The following is a 21,711-nucleotide window of genomic DNA, read 5'->3' on the forward strand; positions in this document are numbered from 1 at the left end:
AAAGCTGCTGACACCCCAGGCAGTGTCCTTCTGAAGGAGCCAGTTGTCAGATCTGGGATCAGAGATCAGTGGTGTCTGTCCTCCCTCCTCTGGTCTCTGTGGGGTCTGTCACAACAAGTTAGCACTTAGCCAGAGGCACCGATCGGCAGTCAGATTAGTCTACCCTTAAGTAATAGCTGTGATGACTGGCAGTGACGATGGGACCATCCAAAGCAAGAGTAGTTAAAGAAGAACTTCTCTCAATTATTTTCTGTTTAAGCACTACTTTGTGAGACAGGAATGAAATATGAGGAGTCAGAGAATCATAAATAAACGTAATAAATAAGGAGTCGTAGTAAGAAAATTGTCTAACCTAGAGGATCCCAAAGTTTTGGGTACCTCTCTAGTGACTTTATTTTTCAAATATTTCCATCTCTGCCAAAAGCATAACTCAGGATGAGAGCCATGGCACCCAAAATGTTGTACAAGACAACTGCATGTTACACTAAGCACGTTTATGCCTAGGTTTAAGCAGGCTGTCCAATTTTTTAAACCAATACCAACACTCACATTTCTCCACCTGTATGAGTTCTTTTTGGAGATTTTGCAGCATTCCTTGATCTCAGAAATTAACTTGATAAGTGCAGTGTTATTATTACAAATAGTAATAATAGAAAAACTACAAAAACAAGAATCAGTTTATAAAAGAGTGAGACTAATCGTTAGTGTCTTATGAACTTGAAAATGCATCAAAAAGACTGTGAGAAACTTTGGGTTAGTGCTTTGAACATACGCTCAGGAAGATCAGATTTAGGCAAACTTACAATTGGCAAAGAAATGTTAATATAAGCAAGATGATGCATTATAAATCTGCCATATAAAACACTGTATCTGTGGTAAAAATTACTCAGCCTTTGCATTGGTCATTGGCTGGTGGCGGGAGTGTATGCACCCCCTGACTGTGTGCCAGGGCTCTGGTCAGCCCACCCTTCATAGTTGTGCTGCCAACACTCCCTTGGCAGGCACTTCGAAACCCTTCTTTACCTCTGCAGTGGTCAACAGTGTCAACAGCTCCGTCAGACCACATGTATGAATCAGCGTGACTGGAGCTTTTGTACCTTTATAATGGAGTGTGGTATAGATTTGTGCCAACTGTGTGTGCAGTTGCTGCAGGTTTGAATTTAGACATTTAGATGTTTTTGATGCTAATTCACCTCCATTTAAAGGGTCAGTTCATGTCATTTATATATAAAAAATAAATTTAAAAACATATTTTGGCAATAACACCTAGCGGAATTATTTAAGAAGATAGTTATGGACTTACATTGACATATATGTGTATAACATTTTTGCCTTCACCAAAATAATATGGAGATGAATAAAACGTAGCTTATGGAGCTCTCAGCATTAAAAGAAAATGACATTTAAAACTGTAGCAACAACATCCTTTCCCAGAAACAGTGTTCCCATTATTCTCAATAAGCCAAAGACCTCACTGTCAACAGTTTTCATTGGGACTATTTCTTTAGTAGAAGGTAACTCCAAAGAAAACTGTAGACAGTGAGGTCTGTGGATTATCCAGAGTAACTGGGACGCTGAGCCACATCTGTGTTAAATTTTTTTTTTTTCTAATCCTAATATATACTCATGCTGTGCATCCAAACATTGTTCACTACAAGAGAACTTTATTTTGAATTCTAGAGGACCCAAGATCCCAACAAGTGAGGCTGAATTTTGGGAAAATGTTATGCATAAAACATAAATATAGAATATGTCAAACAGTATTTCCATAAAAACCCTGGAGTCATGGGTTTGTATATTTCACTCAATGTAAACATCATATAGCCTGGCTTCACCGAACAGCTGATAAAGAATAGTAAATGCGGGACAGGTTTTCTAATCTTGATACTTCTTGAAGAATTGGTTCACATGTTTTTCTTAAAACATCATAAAACAACACTCACATGCCCATATTTACACTGAAACTGGTTGTGGCCATGGTGATTACTTCTACTGTCCAAACTGACTGTGAGTCTTTTTGACCCTGATGGAAATGTACTGCAAAGTTGAGATGAAAGCAAAATGAGGCTTCAGTGGCTATCTTCCAAGCTTAGTTTTTTTCAGTACAAAATTCCCTTTTTCTGTTTCTCCTGGACGGTGTTTTCATTGCTGAGCTACAGTCGAGAGATAGTAAGACAAATAGGGAATTTGGTATTAAATGACGGTAACTTTGGAAAATACCCACTGGATTTGTCTGTGTCGGATTGCATAGGCTTAATATGAGCTTCAGTTGAACTTCAGTTTTGTCCCCCCAGGGTTTTTTTTTAATTCAATTAATAACATAGTTGTTAATTTTTTTTAAACTGAAATATGAAAAGAAAAAAAAATGTGGGTGTGTTGAGTTAGAATGAGTGAACTTACCAGATCTCTGTATCCCATTCTTCATTTCACATCTAGGCTACAGGCTGGAGGCCACGCTAGCTGATTCTAGCATAACACAGCTGAATCTCCAGGTGAACTGTGGTCAAGTTGCAATGAGGGTAATATGGGCGCCAGGTTTTGACAAAAAAAAAGAAAATATGTGTGCAGTAATGCATCATTTCTTTTTCTTGTAGGAGTGCAATTCTAAACTGGCAGACTACTCCTTTAAAATGACCAATAACTAATAATGCTTTAAAAAGGAAATTCAAGGAAAACAGCTGTAATTTTTAGAATGCTGTGAGTGTAACATCTCAGAGATAAATATCTCAAAACCAGGACAATTAAAATGAGATCTATCAACACAGTTAAATAGCACTATGAATGAGACAATTTGTTTTACCTCAATGTTGTTAAGCATTGTTTCTTTGGTGTCAACTCCTATTCACCACTGCCCTTTTGCACCTTGCTCTAAAAGCTGCCCAGGGCCTTCACTTCAGTGAGTCAAGCCCCATCCTCCACACACATGCACAAAAACGTACAAGACACACACACTCTAAAACTTTCTCTACCCTCTTCCTTCCTTCCCTCTCTCCTCCCTTCTCTCAGCTCAAAGCTATAAGAGCCAGGCAGCACTGCGCACACACACAGAATCCTGCTGCTGACATGCACACACGCACTCGCTGCACATGCATGGAGTGGGACAGATCCGCAGTGCTGCACAGTAGTGAGGCAACAGTGTGAGATTGAGTGAGGGGGGGTGGAGAAAGAGAGAGTCAGCGACACAGAGAGAGAGAGTATCTACTCGGCCTCTCACCAACTAAAGGAAAGCACCACTGTGGAGAGGTTGCAAGCTGCGAAGTGGTTCCAACTGAGGATTTTCTTATCAGACCATGGAAGCCAAGTGGTGGAGATAAAAGAAAAAGAGAACAAGGGGGAAAAAAATCCCTGCTGACTGAACAGGAGCCCAGAGTTTCATCTGAGGGATTACTGGACACTTCATTTATGAGCTTGTGTCATGGTGATATCCTACATGATCGTCTCTTGTTGACAGGAGCCTGTCTATTTCTTGGATTTCCCAGGGATCAAAGTTTGTTTTCTGAGCAGCGTGTGTGAACGAAGTGTGTGGAAGAAGAAAACATGTCAAACAGACGTTTCAGTCACCTGTTGAGGGGAGTCTGGCTGCTGTGGCTGTGGCAAGGTGAGTTCAAGCAGGATCGCAGTGTCTTTTTCTGCAGTCTTCCAGCTGTCAAAACATTTTTTGGAATATATCATGTGTCTTTAACCCTTACTGTAAAAGCACAGATCCCTGTGTAATGAATTGGTGCAGATTTTAACTAAGACTCATTATTTTAGCTTGATTTTGATCTAAATTTGAAACCTACATTTTAAAAGATAAGTTTAAGAAAAGGTTAAACAGATATAGATGCTACTTTTTACGTTATCTGCAGTATGCTTTTAGAATCTAGTCTGTAACAGATCGTAACAGATTTCCTCACTCACTCCAAAGCTTTTCTGACATGAAAACAGTGAGATAAACACTTTCTCATGTGAGAAATCAATACAACACTGGGGGATTTATCCCAAAGGACACATGGCAGGACATAGGAAAAAAGGGAAGAGATTGTAACAGACAAAACTTATATAATTATAAGGAAGTTATTATGTAATTTGTCACAATTCAAACAATTTGTTCAACATGTGGATCAGCACTTTGAAAAATAAAAACACAACCTATACTGACTTTAGACTTATGAATAGCCAGTCTGTGTCCGCCATCTCCTCCTCTGTGGGTCTTCCAAGCGTCACTGACTAGTGGAGGAGTCTTAAAAAGGAGATGTGGTTGGTGCCTTTAAACAATGGTTCCCTAGGAGCAGAGAAGCGTGGCCCTGGAACTAATGTTGTCATTATGTTAATGGTTACAATAACAAGAGACAGCCATTACTGACCCTAGTCAGGCTGCTGTGCAAAGCTGATCGTCCAGCCACCGCAGTCTTGATCATGGAACGTAGCGTTTTGCCAATCAGGGCGTGTTAGGGTGACAGGAGGTGGGAGACAGACAGGAAGAGGCTTCTGCCTGGTTATAATCATCATCTAATAGGCTGGCACCACCCACCTCTTCCTCTTTTTTACTGCTAAATTGTAGTCAGTGTAGTACACATAAGATAGATTGACAGTTCAAACACAGCAGAAAACAGATTTAAGGGGCCACTGATTAAAGTGGATTTGTCCAGAACACAAAAAATGGTATTCAAATTCTTTTTGACAGTGGTAGTGTCACTTCTGTAGATCAAAGCCTCCCATATTGGTGTATTTCATACTAAATATGAGATGTCTCCAACAAAATGATTCTGAATTTAGCTAAACTTTTTAGAAACTCTTTGCTTGTCATTTACTGAACATCTGATGAACCCAAATTTCTCATTGGAAGAGGCTATACAGTAAATATTTGGATAAGCTCTGGTCCCTGGTTAAATGTATTTCCTCGTGTACGTCAAAAAAGCTCTAAACTGAAACGAGCTGAACTAAAAGGCAATATTTTCATCCAAACAATCTGTGGATGCAGTATTCTTGTTGTGGCCTGTAATAGTCTTGCTCCAACTTGAAACTCTTCAAATATGTGAAGCAGCCACCAAACGGATCTCCCGAAACATCTCCAAACCAAGTTTTTGGATTAAAGTGAAACCAATATCTCAGCTCCAAAACATCAGTGGACCATCAAATTCTCGTCTGCTATCGGTGTCTCGACTACCTCGGCCATCTACCAAGATGAGACACCACAATGAACATCAAGTGCTATAATCAAGGATTTTCTCTGTCTGAAAGCCACTGTAGAGAAGAAGTCTGAGTAGCAGCAGCAAGTGTTTTGATTGAACGTTAGATGAACTACTTCACTAAAGTGTGAAGCAGAGAAAATGCTGGAGTTTATGGATGTGGTGTGAGATGCAACAGTGTTCTGGCAGCAGCATCTGCTGGGCAAACCCCTGTAGATCCTCTGTCTAAATAAAGGAGGCCACTGGATTAACCAGCTTACGCTTTGATGAAAAGACAACAGTAGCCGTCCAATGTGCTGGCCTGGGGACACAGGGATACTCCTAGTTCAGGACACCACTATGAGATGCTGGGGTGAAAGCCCAAAGCAGTAAAGGAGCCTTAGGGTTAGAATAACAAAACAAATCTCTTGGTCTTTGAAAAACTTCTAAATCAACCTGACCTTCGCCTGACTTTGGCGACAAGGTTTGAGGGAAGCAGGAGGCACAGAAACACAGTGCTGCACCAAGCAGGCCTGTGCCAAATGAACTTTTAACATTGTACTTTGCCTGGTTTGAGTAAGCCCTTCTTAATCCCCGATGGTGTTTGGCAGAAACAGATTACTACATCACTATTTTCATTAACAAGTAATGTAAAGGTTTGCAGTTTTAAGTTAGTAATAACGTCACAGTTACGAATCCTAAGTGGCCATTACTTTGGGAGCGTGTGGGTCAGTTTGTTTGCTGTACAAAAGCGCCTTTAGATTTTATGACAAAAACACTGGTGTAAGTCTCACAGTCTCCACACGGTGCAGAAATAATATCAATATCTTAGAGCCAATGGGAAGTTACCTGGCTCAGCTGGAGGAAGTCTTGGCTCAAATGGGAAAAGGTCATGACTGTGCGTACTCTATGGGCCCGAAGATGCAGAAACATCCAGATTTACATATATATTACATAGCATATTTTATTACATTTTAATAAGTAATATGTAATGGATAATTGATTGGATTTAAAGGTCATTTTCCCAATACTATGGGGAAAGTAATTTTCATACTCCTAAGGCGTTATCTTAATAAAAACGGACTAAGAAAAATATATAGAGAGCAGCTCTGAACAGAAAAACAACAATAAGCAGAAAATGAGAGAAAGGCACAGAACACACAGCCGGTCATATTTCATGAGGAATTTTACATAATTGTGCCAAAAAATAATGATGTAGCGGAAATCACTGCATCCATGAGTGTGTGGGTGGTGAGCATTTCTGAATTAGAAAACCAGTCCTACTATCTTGTCCCATTGGTTTTCAACCTACAAGCTTCATTGGCTCTTTAGCGACTATAAAAATGAAACAACCTGACTATATAGAAAAAAACGCTATGTAGTGGTTACACTTTATACAGCATATGACAAGGTGAAGTAAGTAGACAGTCCCTCAATGTAAGGGGTTACATGCCAAAAAAAGTTGAGAGTCATTGTAACAACTATCCAGGATCTGGAGGAAAACTCAGTGACTCAGTGAGCCTGAAAAAAAAACAGCTGTAAACTGTGAATTATGTCAGCAGTCACCTTAACATGTGGAATTCCAGTAACATTTAACATTTCTGCTCAAACACACAAAAACACACACATACACACAATCATGTCATTCCAGTGCATGAAGACACCTCACCCCATCCTCCTTCAACCCCTCATCCTCCTTACCAACTTCATTCACTTCGTCGATAACCGAGAGAAAGAGAGACAAAGAAAAAATGAAACAAAGGCAGGAGGAAAAAAAAGGGAGGGATCTAAAATCTATCCAGGAAAAATTAGCTGTAAACATGGCTTTTTCATCAGGTGAAGAGAGAAAGAGGAGGTGGGATTGGGTACTTCAGGGACAGGTTGGAGGGTTTTGAACTACAGCACTGAAGCAAAATGAACTGAGAAAGTGCCTTTACAGTACACCGGGGGTAGCAACATTGCAAGAAATGGGGTGAGAATGTTAAAAAAAAGCAGTAAAAACATGAAGAGGTTAAATACTGTGGTAAGGGGGGATTGGTCCAGTTATGCCATCATTTCCCTTCACCAGCAACATTTTGTCTGGAACAAAATCGATTTCCTTTTACCTTCACTGCTTCACTGAAGCAGACAAAGGCATCTCAGAATGAGGCCCAAGGCTGACTAAAACATCTAGCACGTGCTTCTCCCTGAATCAAAAGTGCCTCAATTTAGTTGTTATTACAGGACAGCTCCAAATAAAGTAGCACATAAAATTGATGGATGAGATGAGATGGATGAGACATGAGAGAGGAGATAGAAGACTGCCAAATGTTAATCGCAAATGTGAACAAACAAACAGAGTTTAGCCTGGAGGTCCGTTATAAATGGTATCCCTTCTGCAGTACACTGTAGATCAGTGTGTCTAGTGTATTTTGGTGAAAGGGCACGCATGCATGAGTATGGAAAAAGGAGGAATATTGGAGCTCAAAGACAGGTAGATTACTTTGGCTGTTCATCAGTCGGCTGAAGTGAGGGCCAGTGGCAGCGGCAGTGATGACAGACTGTCTGTCCAGACCACACACAGATCTCTGGCTGCTGCGCTGACCCCTTGTGGGGACGTTGTGATACTGCATGACAAATGTGGGGATGAGCATCGTCTCTGCCTACCTGCAGTTATCACCACTGACCTCATAGAGGTTCCTGGCGTGGTCTGATTCAAGTAAAGGTTTGCTTGAATAATGGCTTCAAAATAGTTGGAGATTCATTTATAGATGACTGACCAATCAATAAATTAATTCATTGTTGTAGCTCTCTTTATTTTTTTCTATCTATTTATCTATCCATCAGTCTAGATGAAGTTAGGTAAAGGCAATGTCAGGCTGACAAAAACAACAACAACAAAAAAAACAAACAAACTCAGATATCACTATGTTGTTGTATTACTGTTCTGTTGTGAGCTTTCATATTTCACACACACTTAATTCTCAATGGGTTTGTAGTAATTTTTTGAGGTTAACCCAAATGCTACACAAGAATATAATCCATCATAAACCTTAAATATAGCAATTCTTATTTGGGTTGAATCCATCTTCAAGGGGCTTTTAAAATACAAAATGTACCAAGCATCACACCATGACAAAGAGGTGCAGACTGCATTGACAGAGGTTTTTGGGGTCATAACGGAAAATGAAATTAGTGGGAACCATTTCAAGGTAAAACTAACAATATCTGAATGCCTATGTAGGAAGTGAATCAACTAAGTCTCCCAGTTCCTCCAGACTGAGTTGAGGGTTGGATATTATCATAAGTATTACAAGTTTGCCTCACTTGTGGTCAGAATAGGCTCTAATGGAGAAGAATACTTAAAACCCCAAGATGAGCAATTTTGTTTTACTAAGCTCTGCTTTTATGAGACCTCTTTTAGTAAATGCAACCATATGCCCAACTGGAATGAGATCCAAGCAAAGGAGAGGGGCTGAATGACAAGTGACCTCAAGAAAAGCTCTATAGAAATGCTTTGGCACAAACAGAAACTCAAATATAGCAACCCAAGTGGCTCCACATCACATACTGTGACTTTTGCATCACTGTCCATTCATTGTAACCACTTAGGCAATATGTTGCATCCAGCCACAAAGGCTGGATAACACAAAACAAGATGACAGGATAACTTGCAACAAGTGGTGGAAATTAATTAATCCTGATTAGTATTTCTGCTCCGAGTTCTCCTGTGGGAGTGCAGCTGGGTCCAGCTGACTGAGTTCCATCACCAGCTGCAGTGACATGGAGCATAAACAAACACATCACCACATAGGGAAAATTGCAAACATGCTTTCAGTGCCTGTGACAGGAAGACGTATTAATCATATCAACAAATTGACAGTCTGCTTGAAGGAGGAGAAATATGGTTTTGTGGTTGTGACTATAGAGTTCAAACAACCCAAAGTGTGCATATGTGTCCGTGTGTGCATCAGGTGGAAGGAAGCTTGGAAATGACTGAGCTTGCACACATGTCTGTGGTTGTGGTCAGCATATGGGAAACATTCCAGGAGGGAGGGGAACAAAAAATATCCTCCATCTGACACAAACAAGGTTAATAAATGCCGATCACTCAGGATCCATCTTTGAACTTTTTACACCAAAATCCCATTTTCCTACAACTACATCTGCTTGGTCAAAAGAGATCAACTTGATCTTCAACTAACTCCCAGCTCAAATGGAGGCTTGACAGGTGATGTGCTCCCCCATGTGCCTCCAAAGTCAAATGTGAGAAAATTGAAGTTAGATTATACCCATAAAGCTGTCTAACATAGATGACTTCAGGAAAATTTAGAGCGTAAAAGAAAGAACATGGGGCCTCTAAGGACAACAGAGCTAAAGGGAATATACAGAAAGAAAAAGGAAATGGACGAAAATAGCATTTTGAAACAACTATTTAAAAAATACTTTAATATAAATGTAGCAATGACATGGTGAGAACAATGTCAGTGTCATCACAATGTGGGTTTCTCGTAGTGTTGAACGTATAGAGAACCAACATTATATTCTTCAACATTATATTCTGCAGAGCTTATCTAACATTTTCCAGTTTATTGATTAGCTGTCTGGCTCACAGTTTTACAGTTTTACCATTCTAGTTAAATCTCACAGTTCTCAGAGCATTGTTTTCAGCAGCAGCAGTCTGTTGTTTTTAGTAAAAAAACCTCAAAAAATGAATTGTACGCAGCCAGCTCAGCACCAAACGGCACACAGTCACAGTTAGAGACTAGCTGATCACACAGTACAGCCTATTTATTTAACTAGATACCACAGATCAGAGCTAAAAGACTCAATATAGGACTTCATCAAGTGGCCAGAAACACAAATGAAGGATAATTTTTCTACATAATTTAACATGTTCACCATTTCAACTTAGCATGTGACATGTTGCCAATGTTGCAATCACAACTTGTTTCAATGCCTCAAATGGCCAAAAAAATGTTTTTGTGGTTTTAAGAATAAGAGGAAAACAAGGCAAAAAAGTCCAAGAGAAAACAGGATGTAGAGGCGTCTGTGAGAACTCATTCCCTTTGCTTTTTGACATTTGTTTTGGGAGGATGAATCTAAAGTCTGAATTTTTACACGCACATTGTCCATAGAGACCCCAGTTGGTTTCCTTGTATTGCAACCATGAAGGCGCAATCAAAAAATGTTCTAGCGTTCGTTTCATCTGAAACAGTTATGCGCCAATGACAGGCAGACATATTGCAGATGTGCACATGCCAGATCAATATATGCAAAGAGTGAGTAATGCTTTCATTTGGATTAACTTAACTGTCAGTATTTTTGGAAAACTCATGCAAGGACATTCATCATCGTAAGTGCTTTTTGAGTCGCATTATCAATTGATGTGTTTGGATCGGCTGGCCTGCTGCTGTCAGTGACCCACTGCTTTCGCTTGATGATAGAAATACATATATACAAAGACCACATACTCATACACAAACACCTTCTGCCTCCAAGCAAATCCAAAAATGAGGACGGCATATTGCAGCTGCAGGCTGATTGAAGTGACAAGCCAAAACCGTCTGCACTATGGCCAACATCCTGATTCACAGCTATGTATGGTTTCTATAGCACAGACTCACCACTCATTACATGGAAAATTTAAGACAATTACAGCCCTGAAACAGCCTACAGTCTACCAGGATTGTGCTTAGATGTACGAGAGATAAGATGCCAGTGTTTCCCACATGGCTATTGTTCCCTTCATTTTCTGATGATGGAGGCTGATAATCACCTTTAAACCAAATCATTTAATGTTCCTATGTCTAATATCCAGACTAAATCTCTCTAAAAATCTAAAACGATGTACAATGGAGCCAGTATGTTTATCAGATTAAACAAGTGTATGTTATTTACTGTTTTCTGACCTTTCTTTTCTGCTGAAGTTGTGTTTGTGGCTGGAACTGGAAGTAAACTATGGGAGGTGCCCCCAACCTCCTTCACATCCTCACTGAATCATAGTGAGATCCAGCAATGGGAGCCCCACTGTGAGTACCGCCACCCACATGAAGGAATGAGAATCACAGCAGACACACCCCCAAGACTGGATGGCACTTGGGTGTCAACAAGGTAAATTTTCATCAAGGTGCTATATTAACTGGTATATAGCATAGAAGAATCCATGTTGACGAAAATTTCAAATATGTATCTCATTAGGTAGGTGAAAACATATAAATGGAGATGGTTCCACTGAGGGCATTCATAGATCCAAAACACTTGCAGCATAAGTTGCATTGTGCTACACATCTGCCCCAGCAGGTTTAAAGCAGCTTTTAATATAGCAGGAATCTAAGCTCTGCTCTCTACTGCCTAAAATCATGACTCACCTTATACTAACCATTTCTCTCCTCTCCCTCTGTGTTCAGATGTGAAGTTCGGCCTGGTCCAGAGTTCCTCACCCGCTCATACACCTTTCACCCCAGTCGTCACTTCCAGGCCCTGCAGCACTACTACACTGACAGCAGCTGCGAAGACCCAGCCTACTCCCTGATGATCAGGGGGAAGCATCGTCTCCGCCAGGCCTCCTGGATCACCCGTGGAGGAACTGACGCTGAACACCATCTCAGCAAGGTAGCCATTGTGGTCCACAACCTGGCAGCCAAGCAGAGGCTGGTGTCCAGGCTGCCTAGAACCTGCGTCGGTCTGACCTTGGGTCAAATGGTGCCAGGGAAGCTGTACGAGCTGTACAACACCCGGGCAGGAAGGGGGTGTATGGCATCACTGGGTTTCTCCATGTTGGAGATGGGTCTGATACGGGTGGAGACGCAGCACCACAGCCATGGGGGGAAAGTCCAGGAGCTGTTCTTAGGGGATATTCACACTGACTGGACACAGAGAACTCAATACACACCAACAGGATACCAGCAGCCACTGCAGAACGCCATGGTGAGACATTACAGTGTGTTTTGGGCTTCTGTTTTTAATTACTTAAAGCACAGTGATCAGGAAAATAGCTTGAAAAGCTGAATATAAGGACAAGCACTGACTTTTAAAAATAGTCAGTTTACTCTCCTGACAAATAAATGCAGCATATCCTCCACTAGAAAAGCTAAGACCATCAAATATTTAGCATGTTTATTATTAAAAAAAAAAGTTTCCACCATTGTTTGCTAATAAAACAGAATAATTAAGTAATTGATTACAATGGACGCATTAGTCAATAATAAAAATAATCTTCAACTGCAGCATTAAAACTAAATGTCTTACTTTTCCTTGCCTTACTGTAGCACCACATCCACCCCTGCCCTGTGTGCGCTTTGGTGTACCGCTCCTCAGAACAGCGCCCCCCAGTGTTGCCTCGCAGCCCTGCAGCCCCTCTGTCTCTGGCCGGCCGCTGGGTCAGCCAACGCTGTGAAACCCGTCCCACCGTCCTCTTCCTCACCCGAGACTTCACCTTTGATCCTAACCAGCACGCATGGGAGGGCATCTATAGGCACTACTCAGACCCCACCTGCTCTCAGCCCACATTCACCCTGAGAGCCTCCGGCCACTATGCTCAGGGAAACCCCTCTGCTAAAGTCTCAGGAGCCTCCGAGTTTGTCTTCAAGGTCACACAGGTAAAAGTCACTGCCATGGACAAGCCCACAGCCAAGTGGCTTAACGGAACAAGACCAGGAAAGTGTGGTCAGGCAGGAGACTGGGAAGTTGGGGTGGAGAAGGACTTAACGCCCACAGATGGGTGCACGGTGCTGAGCATCAAGCTGCCACACAAAGAGTATGAACTGTTCAAGACTGAGCTGGACCACAGGAGACACCCGCTGCTGTTCATCGGAGAAAGGCCGACTGATGGGTCCAGTCCAGACCGCCCACATAGGAGACCCACTTCCTTTCAACCTCCCATGATGCTTTGCAGTGGGGGACAGACACATCCTTTGCACCGCTATGGATCAGGTTTTAACAGCAAACAAGTGCAGTTAGCAGCAAATGGGGCAGACAGGCTGACACAGCTGGTGTTACTGGTGGTTGGATTTGTGCTGTGCAGCTTGTTCTAGGTTTATTAGAGACACTTCAAAAATCAAGATTGTTACACAGGTTTGTCATTGATGGACATTGTCTTCTGGCAGCTTTCCTTCACTCTTCCTCCATTGGATGATGGCCACAAGTGTAATGGGACATTCAGGAGACCAGCAAGACCACCATATGGAAACCCAGATCAATTACTTCCACACTGAAATGTAAGCCATGGTCATTCCAGTGGACTTTTCACCAGATGCAGTATAACTAATGCACTTTGTATAGTAAATTTATTAACATACTGGAAAAGAAAATACCCCAGAAAGTAGAAAGTGTTTTATCAGTACTCTAACATCTACCATTTTCACTGGTCTAATGCCACTGTGGTGTGAAATGTTTCTTTATCTCTATCTTTTTTTTTAAAGCTCATGCATTAGTCTGCTTTCGTCAAACTAAATATAAGGATATTTATTTTAACCGTTTATACTGTACTTTCTTACATAAAAAGATGTTGTTTGAATATTTTAGTTTGTTTTGCCATTTAAAAAGTGATTTTTTTCCCCATGTGTATTAAAATGGCTTTTCATGACATCTTGTTTTGTCTTTAAAACATTAAAAAAAATTCAAAATCAATATGCAGTAAAGATTAGGCACAGCAGGGCTTTAAGCTAAATTTGAATGTAAGCATGCTAATACTTACATACATACTAACAGGGTCAGCAGAACGGGAAGGTAGAAAACTGAAAAAACTTCACACATTATTCTAAGATGGGTATCACCACTTCTAGCCCTGTAGTCACGTAATGTAGATTGTGTAAATGATCATAGCTACTTTTGAAGTATTATGTATTGGGAATGGTTCTTTGGAAATGACCTACCTATTGTAGTAATTGTTACTATTATTTTATTTAGATGCAACTGATGGTGCTGAGATTGTAGCCAATTACCAGTGTAATTGTAACAACAAATGAAAAGTTAAGTGACCATCAAAGTTGTTCTAATTTATCCTTAGAGGAAAACGAAAGCCAAATTTCATAGAAACCCATTGCTGGTAGTTGTACAGTAGCTCTTGACAGCTCATATATATTAAAACTAATGTTAGACGTATGGCAATGCTATAGAAACAGTCAGGGGATCATCAAAGTAATTAAAATTCATCCTCTGGGTTACTGTTAATGACTTTACAGAATTTCAGGGCCATTCAGTAATTGTTGTGATAGCTTATTCTGGACCAAAGCAGTGGACCAACCAATTGACACAAGTAAAAATTAAAGTTTACATGTGGTGAGTACCAAAGCTGCTGTTTTTACTTTAAGAAGTGAACAAAAAATTGTGACTATAGCATCAGCTGGAGTTTGTCTTCTGCCTGGTCTACTGCGGTCTGGTTCAAAGCCCAGATAGTGGGTGAGCTTACTGCTATTTGATTAATAACTGTCATATGGCTCGCACATTACACAAGACATTCCTTCACAGGTCCAACTGCTGAAAACACACAGAAGGATATCAGATTGGTTGCACAGTGTATCATAAAAACGCATTGCAGTAGCCAACAAAATAGATTTCGCAGTAGCTTTGACAATAAATGAGCCGAGAAGAGCAGAAGTTAGAAGACAACAGAGAAATATATATAGCTCCAGATTTTCTGTGTTATGACTGCAGCAAGTGAAGCATCATACTCCACAGAGAGATATCCTCTATTTGTAAAGTCCTGACACCTGCTTCTGACTGCAAGCATTTCAAAACGTCACATTTATCAACTTTATCAGTTATCAACACTGTTTGGAGCTCTACAAATTAAATATATATTTGGATTCATACATAAATAATCACCAGTTCTGAACAATGAAAATACTATATCCCCATAGCTGTTTGGAACAAAATGATTTAAAAGCCCTGAAAACATATTTTCTTAGTCAGTTTCCTACTCTGGATCCTCTATTCATAATATTTCAGTCTGTACAACAGTCTATAAAAGTTTCTGAAACCAGACGTAGGTTTGGATGCATATTGATGTGATGCTAACAGCTTGAAAAATGATGATAGTTGCTAGTTAAAGTGTGACTTCATAGTATTGACTGATTTTTTTAATTTTGCATATATATATATATATAAGTACAGTATTTATGTTATGACATTTTATATTAAAAGTCATTTGCAGTAGTAGCAGATGTGTTCTTAAAAGTCTATTTGTAACGAGATTGTTATTTGTTTAATATAATGGGGAAATGTTAATTCATGGACTTTGGCAAGTTGCAAAAATAGTCATAGATAAACATATCAATATTATCCACAAACATCCTATTGGCACATAATCCATGTACGAAGTACATTTCTCTTCCTGATGTAATTAAGAAAACAGTTGTAATATATAAAGAGAATTTCTGGGAGACATTCACTCACCTTTTAGCTTTATTTTGGTCTCCACAGAAATGTTGAGTGACATGGCTTTTTAGCTGCTGACTGCTCCACTAAATGCTTACATCGTACGTCTGCCATTGGATGCTGGGCAGGATGCAGGTTTTTAGAGCTTTTTTGTTAAAAACATTGGCCCTCTGTGCTAAGTTCTGTGGAGCTTCAGCTGAGTGATAATTCTTATTGTGTTTCCCATTATAAATGACACCTTTCACATACAAGTGCTTAATGTATTGTGTAGTTAATATAAAAATATTGATTGTATTCACTTTAACATTTGGATTTCAGAGGTCTAACCAAACACAGCTATGATGTAGGATCTTTAGTGGGGAACTAGTGGGGACAAAAAAAAGAGGTAGTATTTTCCAGACGCTACATACTGTTCCTATTAACTCCTGCGAGAATGGTGATGGCAGCTGTTCGCCCCATGAGGTCATCCTTCATGCTTGGATGGAGAATATAGGTCTGTAACCTCTACAAGCCAACAGCATAAAACAGAACAGACTGAATGAAAGAAAAACCTAGGGTGGATGATAGGCATTTATCTGTACCATAATGTGCAGGTGCTGTCTCTGAATGGATTCTGAACCTGGATAAATACTTGTTGCCTACCAGTGAATCCAGCAGGAACCACACAAATCCACCCAGCTTGTTGTCTAGTGGAGATGACTGGGTGGTGACTGAGAGGAGGGCCAGGGCAGCACAGTTTTTCATAGTCTGTTTGTGGTTTCTGTTGCACGCCATAAAGTAGAGAGGCTGACAAGGCAGAGTGAGGGGCCAGCCTGTTAGCAATCAGGCCCAGTGGTTTATTGACTGCCTCCATTAAACAACAAAAAAAAGATGAAACACAGACTTAACTTTGTTAGTAATAGTAAAGCAGGGTCGCACTATAGATGGGTTTCTGTGAGTTGTCACCAGGTTAACTTGACTAAAATAATGTTAATAACACAGTAAATTCCTGGTTGGTCTTTATATAATTCTAGAGTTCAGTTAGATGCATATTTCACAAAACACTGAACTATTCCTTTAAGAAAAACTAAACTTCTATTGTATGAAATGTTGAAGTACTTTGGTCATAAATGGCAATACTAGGATTAAGGGCCATATGGTCCCTTTATATGGTGCAAACTGGCCAAAATTCCTTCACTGAACAAGCAGTTGAAATAATCCAGACTAGAAATTATGTCCAAAATTCTGTCAGTTTAGCAAGAAATGTACTGAGGAAACTTTTAAGAGTACAAAAGTAGAAGATGGAAAGCATAAATGGCCAAGTTATCCTCCATTCACACTGCAGTTCACATTGCTCACATGGGTGTCTGCAACATGTTTAAGGTTTTAGGTGACATTTTTAGAAATAAGTCTAGTTTATTGTTTAACTTTCTGTAGGGTTCTCTGGACTTGGACCATTCAGGACCCAACGTTTGCATACAGCTTCAGGAAGAATGTTCCTATAGACTGTAAAAAAAATGAAAACAAAACAAGTCCTAAGGAGTTTCCTTTCAGCTAAACCAAGTTTCCAAACCACAAACAGTTTGGTGGTTTAGTCTGACAAATGTTCTGGTAAAAGAAAGACACAGTGCTGCTTTTGGACAGAAACTCAATAGAAAATACAGCAGAGGTATGTTTTTTTTTTTCTCCCATCCCCTGTCTTCCCATAAAAATCTTGCTTATGCAGTTAATGCACACACACATCATTGAGATGACATCACTGCAGTAGTACGGATAACTTTCAGCCTCCCTCACTCATTCAAATTTCAGGCTGTGTAAAGAAAATCCCATTATTTCTATAAGAATATGAGAATATGAGCTGCAGCTGCCCCATAAAGGAAAACATCAGCCATACGTTGGCTGGCTTAGCTGAAACAAATGAGTTTCTATTGAAAAATGTGTCTTCTTGGCTCTGGGACAAATGAACAAAGCATTGGTTTTTGCCCACAGAACTGCAGTACGAGGTAGTGACTGCATTTTCCTGCTTGATCTAATGCCAAACAAAAAAAGGACTCCATTCTGTCATGACCTCATTCTCATATACCTAAACTAACTACTGAACATGTCCAACACCACAGTTTGTAATTTTGTTTTTCTACTTTCCTAAACAAACTCCTCATCTATCAGGATATCAGTGTTGGAAGAAATATTCAGATTTTTTACTTGAGTAAAATATCTAATAAAACAATGTAAAAATACTACATTAGTGGTAAAAGTCCTGCATTCAGAATTTTACTGAAGTACAAGTATAGAAATATAAGTAGCAAAATGTTCTACTCATGACATATATTTTATTTTATACTATTAGACTGTTAATATTAATGCATCAGTATGCAGAATTTTACTATTCTCTGCAGATGATTGAAGTAAAACTAGATAACTATTGGTTTAATGCACAATAATGGATGTATGTCTTATAATACATGTTACTTGAAACGTAACTATCACTGTTAAATTGTAGTGAAAGAAGATTCAGATCCTTACTCCAGTCAAAGTACTAGTCTAGTCTAAAATGTAAAAATACTCATTTCAAAATGATCTAAGTAAAAGCACTATTATTATTATTAAATATGTTACCTGTGAGTAATATGTTATTATATATTAAATTGTTAACACCAATGTTACAGTGTGTAAGGATCAATATTATTGATGAATGCATTCATGTGTAAGTATACTAGAAGTCCTTCATTTTCTTTTGCCACACATAAAAACATGACAGATGGACAGTAACTTACAACTTCCAGTATGAGACAATCTTTTTAACATACTGCTTGCCGTTGAGACTCATTTTAAGAGAAGCGTTCCCCTAAGAGCTATCTGTCAGTTCGGGTGGCTTGTTAAATCAGGTCATGTTTCTGCTCTAAGGTTCAGATCACACAAATGATTGAAAAGGTCATTGCTGGAGAAATTTGCCAAAGTCCAACTCTTACCGACTACATCACTTGGTGCCAGTTGTTCTGCCTCCAGCCTTTCTGGCAAGCTGCAAGTCAAGTTTCAAACTGTTACAGCGCCAAAACTCTTACAGGGGCCTCTTTTAAGTAGAAGATCTGCATGAAATTTGGCTTATTTGTGTGCCAAACAACTATGCCATGAAGCGTATTCTATTTCACTTGTGCAACTTTGAGAAGGAAAATAAATTTAGGGTATATAAATATGCCAAATATGTAAAACCTGTTGATAGTACAGAAGATGGATTGTTTTCACTTTGTACTTTAAAAGCAGTGTAAAACAATACGCATTGCATTGCCAAAAGTAATTATGAGACACAGTTAACACCACGAATAGGAGTGTGGTAAGCTGATTCATAATTGAATGTTTTCTACATTGTCAAACTATGAAGTGCAGCCAGACATGAGTTTTATTGTAACAGACCTCAATGAAGACCAGATTCCCTGAAATTGGGTGGGCATGAGATATAATAGTTAAAGACAAGTCACAAGCTGAAAAAAAACCTGTCCTCCAGGGGGAAATGAGCCGGAGGGTCAGAGATCAACATCTGATTTGGTTTTCTTGTGGTCAAAATGGATAATAAGAGTCACCACCTCAAGATAGTACAGAATTCACACGCTCACTCTTTGTCAACTAGTCCCTAGTGAAAGTCATCAATCACTGAAAGTCCTGGGATAATACATCATGAACTCTAGATTCCTTCCAACCTGTTTTCCTTTGACCATGACCTACCTTTTCTATGACTGGTAAGATGTAAAAATGACACCTGCACTGTTAATTCATTCATCAACAACTGATTGGATAAATGAATACACATTCACTGGCTACAGCTTTTCAAATGTAAAGATTTAATGTTTTGCTATGTCATATATGATTGTTAATTTAAATCTATTTAGGTTTCGAACTGAAATGTCATTTCAATACATCACCTTAGGATTTAGAAAATTATAGCAGGCCTTTCTATTTATTTATTTTTACTATTCACCCCTCTAGAGTTTATTATCGAAACAAAATCATACCGATAGAACATAATTAGGCAAAGGATCAATCTGTGGTGCAGGTTTCACACTTGACATGTTTTAAGCAATTTGACACCCATTATCTTTCTTACAGAGTCTGATAAAAAGATTTATACTACCCTCATAGCTATCCCTCATTTATAAGGCTACAGGTAGCAGCCTGCTAGCTGAATGCCTTGTAGCATAAAGACTGGAAAGGGGGGAAACAGCTGGCCTGGTTCTGTCCAAGGAAAACAAAATCCACCTACTGTACCAGCACTGCTAAAGCTCAATAATTAACACATTCTTTCTCATTTGTTTACTCGGTACAAAAACCAAAATATTTAAACAATAAATTGTGGTTTTACGAGCGTTATGTACTGGACTGGCTTTTGGCAGTGTGTAGTAACTCTTTGGAGACTGCAGGTTGCCTGCCAACCAACAGAGGCAGTTGCTGGCTCTTTAACCTCTTCTTCAGGTGAGCAGTAAACCTCAGGACCTCTTGTATTTTTCATCTTCTCAATATTTTTGAAACATTCCTCTGTGATTGACCTTGAAAATGGATTATTTCCCGACAGAATGTAAAAAGGTAAATTAATATTGGTTGGATTCCACCATGGAGTTCGCAGCTGTGTCTTGCTGTGGCCAAGCTAAACAGCTGAGGAGCTACTGGGCCCCGGTGCACACCGGGGGTGCTGACACAAACTCCACTTTGCTGCCTCCTACCACAAGGTGCAGACAGAAACACTGTCTGGTTGTTACTGATACAATAACACTGGATGAATCACTAGGATTTGATTTTATTCAACACCACAACTGCTGATGGAGAAATGCAAGGGGTAATTAATTTCCTTGCTCCTTCCTTTAACACTCTTCTCCCACTGCAAATGGTGGCACTGCCAAATCAAGCAAAGTGGTAACAAATAACAGGCCTGGCCTTGGATGTCAGTGGCAGCACGCCTGGCCCTGGCTTGTGTTTGCGGCACACTCAAGTCACAGTGGCGTGCCATGTTCATAAGCATCTGTTTCTCAAAAAAAAAACCATTTACAATATTACAACATTTACAACTGTTGTGAGGGTATTTACAAAATCCAAACGAACTCTGCAACTTAGTGAGCAGACAAAGATATTATCTGGTGGCTACCTGATGACGAGTCACAATTGAAGCAACAGCTTAAAATTTTTGTTGCCTTTTGTATACGTTTCTGAATTTCCATTCAGGAACGAATCAAGTTTATAGCTGCAGATTCTGCATGTTTGTAGATGTTTGATTAATAGATATGCCAAGAACTATTCATATCTTGCTATTAATATTTTACTTAATATGGCCCCTTGGTAAAAACCAAGGGACAACGCGCAGAATGAACCAGCAGACATACATAAGGACAAAAGTACTAGCAAACTGTATGTGACACCAACAGAATCCACAGTAATTTGTAATGGCATTTCAGCAGAATGGACCTCCATCTTTAAAATTTCATTTGTTTTACAAGTTTCTTTTCAGTTTGACTATCTCAAGACTTTTCTCTAGCTTTGCCCAGAGAACTTTTGTTTGAACATATGTGTGACTGATACTTCGTTCTAAAGTGAGTTGGCCTCTCCAGTCCGGCTACAGTGAGCTTCTGAAGAGTCAGGTCAATCACATGGTTGACCTGAACTTTAAGTAAGTCTGTTCCATTTTGGTCAAAATAAAGAATTCTCAGAATTGAGGTCTTGATTTTCACCCAGGATTTTCCTTAAATGAAATAAAAATTGGATTTCTTACACATAATGTGCATCTTTGCAGCCTATTTGTGTAACAGGAAATGACTTCACACGGTTAGGTTTGGGCTTTATTCCTTTAATTTATTAGGATGCTACATAGTCCATCCAGGTTGGGTTGTTTTTATACACCAGAGAGACTACTAGACTAGGAATATTACTCTTCTGAGATAGACTTATTTATTTATTTATATACATACAAAACAGTTTCCCGTCTGCTTACATTAATCACGGTGATGGTGAGACACTCTAGGACAGGTCAGTGTAGTGCGTTTTGCAACCGGGCCTGGATCACTTAGCATTTACATGTAATCATTGTTTAGTAAATACCACTTGGAGTATCAACATTGGTTGGGTTTACTGGATCAGTGCATTACAATGATATATTCATGATCACAGGACAGTATTTGGGTACCTAAGTATTTCCTTGTGTAATACATTCTGATACTCCAACCAGAATTCATCCATTATCTAT

General features: G+C 39.5%; 1 protein-coding gene across 1 annotated transcript; it reads left to right on the plus strand.

The window, feature by feature from the left end:
* Positions 1-3,059: 3,059 nt before the first annotated feature.
* Positions 3,060-13,716, plus strand: apcdd1l (adenomatosis polyposis coli down-regulated 1-like). The gene is made up of 4 exons (XM_026307215.2): positions 3,060-3,598; positions 11,060-11,243; positions 11,540-12,059; positions 12,401-13,716. The coding sequence occupies exons 1-4, from the start codon at positions 3,538-3,540 to the stop codon at positions 13,163-13,165; spliced, it is 1,530 nt and encodes a 509-aa protein (XP_026163000.1). The 5' UTR covers positions 3,060-3,537; the 3' UTR covers positions 13,166-13,716.
* Positions 13,717-21,711: the final 7,995 nt, after the last annotated feature.

This window comes from Mastacembelus armatus, chromosome 5 (assembly GCF_900324485.2).
Source record: "Mastacembelus armatus chromosome 5, fMasArm1.2, whole genome shotgun sequence".
Classification (NCBI taxonomy): Eukaryota; Metazoa; Chordata; class Actinopteri; order Synbranchiformes; family Mastacembelidae; genus Mastacembelus; species Mastacembelus armatus.

What these genes read in the sequence shown, in the direction of transcription:
- apcdd1l (XM_026307215.2), top strand. Translation starts at nt 3,538, where the DNA reads ATGTCAAACAGACGTTTCAGTCACCTGTTGAGGGGAGTCTGGCTGCTG. An exon ending in GCTGCTGTGGCTGTGGCAAG is followed by an intron (nt 3,599 to 11,059) that starts GTGAGTTCAAGC and finishes TTTCTGCTGAAG; the next exon opens with TTGTGTTTGTGGCTGGAACT. An exon ending in GGCACTTGGGTGTCAACAAG is followed by an intron (nt 11,244 to 11,539) that starts GTAAATTTTCAT and finishes CTCTGTGTTCAG; the next exon opens with ATGTGAAGTTCGGCCTGGTC.